The sequence below is a fragment of the Lathyrus oleraceus genome, chromosome 2 (genome assembly GCF_024323335.1).
Source record: "Lathyrus oleraceus cultivar Zhongwan6 chromosome 2, CAAS_Psat_ZW6_1.0, whole genome shotgun sequence".
Lineage (NCBI taxonomy): Eukaryota > Viridiplantae > Streptophyta > Magnoliopsida > Fabales > Fabaceae > Lathyrus > Lathyrus oleraceus.
The window spans coordinates 380,656,816-380,666,201 of NC_066580.1; the positions used below are offsets into that span (position 1 = coordinate 380,656,816).

The following is a 9,386-nucleotide window of genomic DNA, read 5'->3' on the forward strand; positions in this document are numbered from 1 at the left end:
ATATGACCAAAACCGACGAGTTCAACATAAGGTTGAATCATCGGGTCCATATGGACATATTCGTGGACCCGAGTTCGAAACCTTGATACATCCTATAAAAGAAAGAATAAAATACTTGACTAAGTTGGTATGTCAAAATAAAATGGGGTTGGTGAAGATGAAAGATAAAAAGTTAACAACCAAAAAAACTTACATATGTTGCGATGTTTGCAACCGTTCCTCTATGTGCTTCGCCCATTGTGAGTAAAGACATTTTCTTGGGGGGTTGGTGTAGATGAAACTAGAAGATGTTGTTGAAGATGAAATTGTGAAAGAAGTATTGTAGAGGAAGTAGTGAGAGTGATGGTGTGGAAGAAGTGTTGATGGAGTGAATGTATTTATAGGCAAATGGATGGGAGCATGAAAAGTTGTGCTTGCATGGTGTCTCCAAATGAATTGGAGATCATGTACAAGCTTTAAGAGGGGTCGCCATTCAAATTTGCACCTCCATAGGGACATGCATGCAAGATATTATAGGTCATTTTGACTGAAACCCTAATTTTGGGTCAACTTCCCAAGGACATAACTCCTTCATTTTTCATGATTTTGAGGTGAGATTAAATACGTTGGAAAGATTAAGATGTCTACTTCAAACGTTATGTTGAAAAAAATTTCAAAATCTCAAAAGAAATACATGTGATAATGCAAAACATTATAGGTCACTTTGGATCAAATGCATTGAAATGTGAAAAAGTCCAACTTCAAGTGCCCATAACTTCTTCATCAAAAATCCAAATGATGCAAAATTTAGGTCCAAATTGAGTGCCTTGAAAAGATATACAACTTTTATGTTGAAGGTTTTGTCATTTGAGGCTTTTAGGAGGAGTCGCCAATTGAATTGGCGACTCCTCTTAGAACCTACACATAGGCGCCAATTGGATTGGATAGGGCACCTGCCCTAACCAATCCAATTGGCGCATCCATTCAAGTTTTAAGAGGAGTCGCCAATTCAATTGGAGACTCCTCCTAAAAGAGGGGTATTTTGAGAATTTTTTTAAAACCAGAGATATTTTGAGAATTTCCTTAAAAAACTAGGTTATTTTTGTAAGAAAACCTTGTTATGAATAAATTATGCCGCTAAGTATATTTCTTGTTTATAATGTTGCAACTTTAAAAGTATATCTGGTAATACAAAAATGTTAGTTTTTAACTTTTCAACTCATGTCAATAAAAAACTTTGTTTGATAAATATTTTTTGATAGGAAATAATAGCTCTTTTACTAGTTAATGTTTTTTTTTTTTTTTTAAAACTATTTAAAAAAGCTTTTTGATCTTTATTTTTTTTTCCCATTTTTATCCTTATTATTTTAATTAAAAATCACTTTTTATCTTTTACAATTTATTATAATTTAAAAATAAAATAAATATGATTTAAATGCAAGAATATAAAAAGTCAAATTTTGTATATAAAAAAATCATGAATGTCTTTGTGTAACTTTGCTCTATTATTTTCATCCCTCGTTTTATCCCACTTTCCTCAATTCTCTTCTTCTGTCTAGTATAATTTTCTCTCTATTGCTGCTAATTCCTACTCTATCATTCGTCGTCTACTGTCAAAATTTACATATATGTGTTGAATACACTTTAATATTATGTTTGATATATATATATATATATATATATATATATATATATATATATATTATATATATATATATATATATATATATATATATATATATATATATATATATATATATATGTAGGGGTGTGCAAATAACCAATAACCATGAACCAAATTCTTATCCAAATTGATCCAAATTTTAAAACCCAATCCAAAATTATATTTTGAAATTGGTGATCCATTTATCAAATTAAAAAAAAACCGGTAACCATTATTACAAACCGGTTCAAGTAAACGGTTACCATTTTTCAATAATCATTTAAAATCAACCTAAAACACAAATTTCAGAATCCTTAATTCTCAAAAATTCAAACTTTTTTCATTTTTTTTTCTCTTCATCATTTTTCAAATTCCAAACTCATCAAAACTTGCATCGTATTGTAAATGGTATTGAAAGTTGTGATGTTTGCTTTCATGTTGGTGTTCTTTAACAATGTTCAAGTCAAATTCTGTGAGTAGTAAATTTGTAATTTTGTAATTGTGTGTTGTATTATGGAGTTATTTTTTTCCATTTTCTTAACTTTAATTGGTTGTGAATTGTTTCTATTGATTTCTGTTTTTAAAGATTTGTATAGAAAATATAGTATTAGTATACAATTTGTTTTTCAATGTTTTTTTCCAGTATATTTGGATATTCGCAAAGAAAACAAACTGAAAACAAGTTGGCAATTTCGTCCCTATTTATCTGTGAGTTTGAAAAAAGTCAACGAAAATTTTATCATTTTAATTTCTCCTAACAACTAGTCAGATATTTTTATGACGTGGCAATTACTTTACTTTTTTATTATTGTAAAATTAAATGTGGCATTGTTGATCATTATCCTCTTAAATAAAATTGAGAAGCTGCAAAAAAACTACAGTCAATAAAACTGCATCGTATAATTTTTTAAACCTGATTTATTTTTATAATTTTTTTAAATTGTTTTTTTTTATAAAATTGTTTTTTTTATAAAACCGTTTTTTTAAAGAAAATAAAAAACTGGTTTGAAAAATATCGATTTAAAACTCTTTTTTTAAAATTGTTTTTTTTTTCTATCTTATAGGTAATTATTTAATTTTGATTTTTCAGATTGAAATTTAAAAATAGTGATTGATTTCAAGAGCGATTGGATAGAGTTAATAAGTTGTTGGAATGAAAATTAAATTTGAGGGAAATTTGGTTTTAAAATTGATCCAAACAAAAATTAATTTTTTTAGTACAAACCGGTTATTAACCAAACCGATCCAAACATAAACCGATTTTAAAAATATAAACCGGTTTTATCAAAGTGGTTTTAAAAATCAAACTGATCCATATATTTGGTTCAATTTGGTTATGGTTTTGAACCATGCACACCCCTATATATATATATATATATATATATATATATATATATATATATATATATATATATATATATATATATATATATATATATATATATATATATATATATATAGAGAGAGAGAGAGAGAGAGAGAGAGAGAGAGAGAGAGAGAGAGAGAGAGAGAGAGAGAGAGAGAGAGAGAGAGAGAGAGAGAGAGAGAGAGAGAGAGAGGAGAGAGAGAGAGAGAGAGAGAGAGAGAGAGAGAGAGAGAGAGAGAGAGAGAGAGAGAGAGAGAGAAGAGAGAGAGAGAAGAGAGAGAGAGAGAGAGGAGAGAGAGAGAGCGAGAGAGAGAGAGAGAGAGAGAGAGAGAGAGAGAGAGAGAGAGAGAGAGAGAGAGAGAGAGATTAATTAGTATGCACTGTCAGCGTAAAATTAGTTGTGATTAACTGACAGTGTAAAAATCTTTACACTGTCAGTGTATATCAATTAATCTCATATATATATATATATATATATATATATATATATATATATATATATATATATATATATATATATATATATATATATATATAACATGATTTACACGTGTTTAATGTTATTAAATAAAAATTAATTTAATAAAAATAAGAAAATATATCCATTAGGTTATTAATTAAGTAATATCCGTTTATATAATTTTATAGTTATCATCTATTAGAATCCTTAATTTATCAAATATTTCAATTAATTTAATAACTATTAATCATGTTATAAACTATCAATTATTACACTCTTAAATATTTATCACTTTCTAAAATTATTTTAATTTATTTTCATACCATTAATAGAAAATAACTTTATAAATAATTTCTAACTTTTCCTTTTCATAAAATTTTTATTAATAGTTTTCAAAATATGTCAAAATGGCTAAACAACATATAATAAAAAAATAGAGTAATTATTTATAACAAATTGATATTTTTTTAAAGGGAAAAAATAATTTTTTAGGAAGTATAGTTGCTTTTTTAACTAATGTTTCTACTTTCTAATGTAATTCATAAAATTATGAATATTTTATATATAACTTGATGCACCAATGTTTTTTTGAATTTTTTTTTAAGGGTTAAATATATTTGTAATTTTTTAAATATCTCATATTTTATTTTTAGTCTATAAAAATATATATTTTTAAAGAATGATCATTCTAAAATTTTACATCTATACGTTTGATCTCTCCTACAATTTAACAACGGTTTTTAAAACTTAACAACAAAATTAACGACGGTTTACTACTTAACGACTAATACTATATTTTTAGGAGTACCTTTCTTTAAAGAAGTTTTTTTAAAGAAATTAAAAATAAAATATGAGATACTTAGGAGGACCACAAACATAACGTATTTTTTTACACCATTAATAAAAGATAATTTTTAAAATAATTTTTTGTAAATATAAATCTAGTTACTTTTTTTAATATACATTTTTCGTCAAAAGAGGATATATAATATATATATATATATATATATATATATATATATATATATATATATATATATATATATATATATATATATATATATATATATATATATATATATATATATATATATATATATATATATATATATATATATATATATATATATATATATATATATATATATATATATTTTTTAATATTTTAGAAAAGAGGATTGGTGTGTTTTTGTCAAAAAAAATAGAATTTATGCTTTAGGAAATAAAAAAAAAATGAATATAAAAATTACAGTTTTAAGAAATACAATTGATTTAACTAATTTTTTTTAATTTAATTAACTGAATTATAAATATTTTATATATAACTTGATGCAACAATATTTGTAGGAAAATTTATTGTTTTTTATTTTTCATGGCCTAAATCATTAGAAGTTTTTTTTTTTTTTAAATTCTTTTGACCCAATAGTCGTTCATGCATTTATTAAATTAAAAAAAAAATCAATGAACCTAAGATCATGCTATAAAGTTGAAATATTCCATACTACTATGACAAAATAATATTTTTCATAAAAGTGAGTTAATAAGAACATTGAATTTCATAAAAATGATTATTCATTGGGTTGATATCGACATTGAAAAAAAAGATTGTTTTCTCCACCTGAGTCATGAAAGATTTTTGAATGATAGATAAATGAATGAAATATCATAGCTTTATTAATTCATAATTTTTTTTATGTAGAATGGAGAGCAAAGGATTAAGCCAATGGTTAAAGTTAAGCCTTTTTGTTGTGATTGTTTTGTTATTTATTAAGGCAGAAGCTGATTCTGCACCAATCACTTTTCTTCAGAATGCGGTTGCAAAAGGAGCAGGTTAGGAGTTTTTTTCATTCTTATATGTGTTTATTCACCTCATGTCTATTATACTTTTTTCATAGAGGTTTATGAAAATTTTTAAATATTTTGCAGTATGTTTGGATGGAAGTCCACCAGCTTATCATTTTGTAAAAGGATATGGCACAGGAATTAACAACTGGTTAGTTCATATAGAGGTTTGTCATTTTCTACAAATTTCCACCACTAATAACATTTTACATTTTTCTTAACAAATCATGAAAGATTCTACTTTATTGATGATGAAGTTGAATTTCAATTTTTGTTTATGATAGGGAGGAGGATGGTGCAACGATGTCACTTCATGTCTTGATCGAAAAACTACTCGTTTAGGTTCATCTAAGGAAATGGCTACTAGTCTTCCATTTTCAGGAATCTTAAATGACAAGAAAGAGTTTAATCCCGGTACTATTTCGCTAGCATGTCAGACACTGAAACATGTCGATTACTGAGTGCTATAGAGTTTTGTACTAACAATGCATCTTGTTTTTTTTCCTTCATGAATGGTAGATTTCTACAATTGGAACAGAATTAAGGTTAGATATTGTGATGGTTCATCTTTTACTGGCGATGTGGAAGAAGTTGATCAGGTAAGTTTTACATAATCAAAATTTTTAAGAAAATTTTAGCTTTAAGTATTATTTTTTCCAGATTAGATTTCATTAATATGTTGTTTGTTAATCAGAAAACTCAGTTGCACTTTAGAGGAGCAAGAATTTTCGACGCTGTCATGGAGGATTTGCTAGAGAAAGGAATGAAGAATGCTCGAAATGTACAACAACATTGATAATTTCCCACTTTTCTTCATCTCTATTGTTAATTTTGTATTCGCTCACAAGAACTTCGATTACAGGCAGTTTTCTCAGGATGTTCGGCCGGAGGATTAACTGTGTTACTGCATTGTGATAAATTTCGAGCTCTTTTACCAAAAGATGCTAAAGTGAAATGTCTTCCTGATGCTGGTTACTTTATAAACGCGTAAGCAAGCGATGATCGCCTATATAATATGCGTCTTAACTAACAACATTAATCTAAAAAATGTTCTATGATTCATTATGTTATTGTTAACAGAAAAGATTTATCCGGAGAACCGCACGTCGAACAGTTCTTCAATCAAATTGTTACCACTCATGTAACCTTTTTATCTTTGATCATTTTCCACATTAGATATCACTTGAATGATACTTTCTGCAAATTTTATTTCTAATGATTTTCTGTACTACTATTAGGGTTCTGCAAAGAATTTGCCTAAATCATGCACTTCAAAACTCAAACCAGAGCTGGTTAAGTTGTCAACTATAGTTCTTTCTAACTTTGCAATTTCTTCTTTGGTGATGTTACTTATACTTCTGAATTCTTAACTATTATCCTGCAGTGTTTTTTCCCTCAATATTTTGCATCAGAGATCACTACACCAATCTTCGTTCTAAATTCACCTATCGACTCATGGCAGGTTAGATTTTTTTGTTACTCGACTCGGTTTATTTGAGTAGTGATGCCGAAAATTTTGGATTGCTGTACCACTCTTTCCGATATTGGCGATCTAATAACATGAGATGTAAAACAAGTTTTTTTCTTTGACCCTCAAGATATTTCTTTGATTCAGATTAAGAACATTTTCGTGACGGGTAATGTTGATCCTAAAAGATATTGGCGTAACTGCAGACAAGATTTAAACAAATGCACTCCGGATCAACTAGATCGCGTGGAAGGTAAATATTCTATTCTTATTTTTTCTTTTTGACTAGAATTGTTCTTAGTTATTTTTATCGCCACGAAATAATGATAATTTTTCTAATTTTGTGAATAATTCTACATAAAAATATTAGCGAGACGCGACATGTATCTAACTTTAATTGTACCATCACCTGATTTTCATTTTCAGGCTATAGGGCAGAATTCTTAAAGGCATTATCTGTTATAGGCAACTCTCCATCCAATGGAGAGTTTATAGATTCTTGTTATCTCCATTGCCAAACTGAATTGCAGGAATTATGGCAATGGAGTGATTCTCCATCCTTGGCCAATACAGTAAGAGTCTGCACTATTCCTAAGTAAAAAAATAACATTTCACGAGTTTTCAATCAAAATTCTTTGTTGCTGCTATAGAGGCGTTGGATTCAAATCCAAATTCAATTGTATCTGAATCCAACATCTCTACGTAACAACAAAGAATCCAATCCAAGCTTATAATTTTATATAATTTTTGGATTGAAATTCTTTGTTGCTGCTATAGGGCCGTTGGATTCAGATCCAAATTCTATTGTATCTGAATCCAACACCTCTACGCAGCAACAAAGAATCCAAACTTATAATTTTATGCGGCTTTTGGATTTGTTCATATGAGTCGTAGCTGAATAGCTGACTTATCTGCATTGCGGAATATTTTGCAGACCATTGCAAAGGCTGTAGCAGACTGGTTTCATGATAGAAAGCCTTTCCATCAGATAGATTGTCCTTACCCTTGCAATCCAACTTGTCACAACCGCACTTCTGAACCTCCTAAAAGCAGTCCAACATTATAGATTCATTTCATCAAAATCAATCTATAGATATAACAAATGTATATTTCATCATTTTGATAAGACCACAATTATCGGTTTTATCTGGTGATCGAATAAGGTATCAATAAAAGAAAATTTTTAAATTGATTTATTTTGAATAAAAACAGAACAATAGCATAAGAAAATCAGATTTTAATAGTTTATAAAAAAAATCATTAGTTATATTAGTATATGTAAGGTTATGTGTGTATTTCTGATGATGACAAATATATTATCCAAATGGTACATGATCACTAAAAGGGTATATTACAAACAATTATAACTTGTGGTTATTTGTGCATTTCATTAAGCACTAACTATGCAGTAAAAAAAAAAAGTAGGCAATGAATAAAATCTCTAAAGGTATGTTTGAATTCATGGAATGAAATAAAATGAGATGAAATTGAACGATATAAACTTACATTTTATTGTTTGGACATATCAGAATATGAAGAAATGAAGCGGAATCGCATGGAATGAGATTTTTGTTCCATTCAACTCCCTTAGTTCGACTCCGCTCTATTTTGCTCCGTTAAATTTACAATATTCAAATATAACCTAAGCTTAAGAGTGATGAATTAGTTGCATTAATTTTATAACTTTGGTCTCTTTATTTTTATTTTTGGTTTTGCCCCCGCATTTTAAAAATCACATTTTGATTTTTTTTTAAAATTTTGTGTTAAATTTTAGCCCCCTCTCTAATTTGGGAATTATTTTCAATGATGTGACTCTCTGTTTGCTGAGGAGTCAATGCCAAATCATTTCAAAATTAATTCAATTGTTTTTTTGTTTAATATATATGTTAATGTTTTATTTACAAATTTTCTAAAGAAGATCCTTTTTCTTCTCTCACGAACATTCCCTCTTTATCACTAAAACTACCTCAACCCACCTCCGCATCACTCTACCACTACGGGTGTGCAAAAAAACCAGTTCATAAGAACCACTTTTAAAAATTCCACATTATTTGGTTTGAAAACTTGTCCAAATCCATTTATTAAAATCACAAAAAAATCAATATCCACTTTTTAAAACTAATATAATAATGGTTAGTCCACTTTTCAAAAATAATGTGTTTTGCCTTTTCTCTATTTTTGGTTCATAAGTGACAATTAAAATAATGTATATTTAATAAAAAAAGTCATAAATATTGTTTTCTATGATAAGATAAAAAAATACACATTAATTACATTTTCTGGAATAGAGATTTGTGGTTAAACTCATTGTCTCAAAATAATGTGTTTAATCTCTCCTCCCACATTCAACATAATATAATAAGTACTTTTTGGTAGGTTGAAATTATATAATTACTGGCCTCTTTCCTTAAATTCATTCTTCATTATACTCATATTTATTTTAAGAAATCTCTTCCACTTTTGTAAAATGAATGTGAAGATTTATGGAGTCATGAAAATGGTAACTATAAAATACTATACAAAGAAAGAGCGAATTTTTGAGAAGGTGAAACAAAAGAGAATTATATATATATATATATATATATATATATATATATATATATATATA

The 9,386-nt window shown here is 27.4% G+C and overlaps 1 protein-coding gene across 1 annotated transcript; it reads left to right on the forward strand.

The window, feature by feature from the left end:
• Positions 1-5,019: 5,019 nt before the first annotated feature.
• LOC127121454 (pectin acetylesterase 8) lies at positions 5,020-7,970 on the forward strand. The gene is made up of 12 exons (XM_051051941.1): positions 5,020-5,298; positions 5,395-5,477; positions 5,595-5,724; positions 5,830-5,909; positions 6,005-6,091; positions 6,173-6,297; positions 6,391-6,451; positions 6,549-6,602; positions 6,695-6,772; positions 6,926-7,031; positions 7,205-7,350; positions 7,713-7,970. The coding sequence occupies exons 1-12, from the start codon at positions 5,169-5,171 to the stop codon at positions 7,842-7,844; spliced, it is 1,212 nt and encodes a 403-aa protein (XP_050907898.1). The 5' UTR covers positions 5,020-5,168; the 3' UTR covers positions 7,845-7,970.
• The last annotated feature ends 1,416 nt before the right edge of the window (positions 7,971-9,386 follow it).

Coding starts and splice junctions, on each gene's coding strand:
- LOC127121454 (XM_051051941.1), top strand. CDS start 5,169: ATGGAGAGCAAAGGATTAAGCCAATGGTTAAAGTTAAGCCTTTTTGTT. Junction 5,299..5,394: donor TGCGGTTGCAAAAGGAGCAG/GTTAGGAGTTTT, acceptor AATATTTTGCAG/TATGTTTGGATGGAAGTCCA. Junction 6,773..6,925: donor CACCTATCGACTCATGGCAG/GTTAGATTTTTT, acceptor TCTTTGATTCAG/ATTAAGAACATTTTCGTGAC.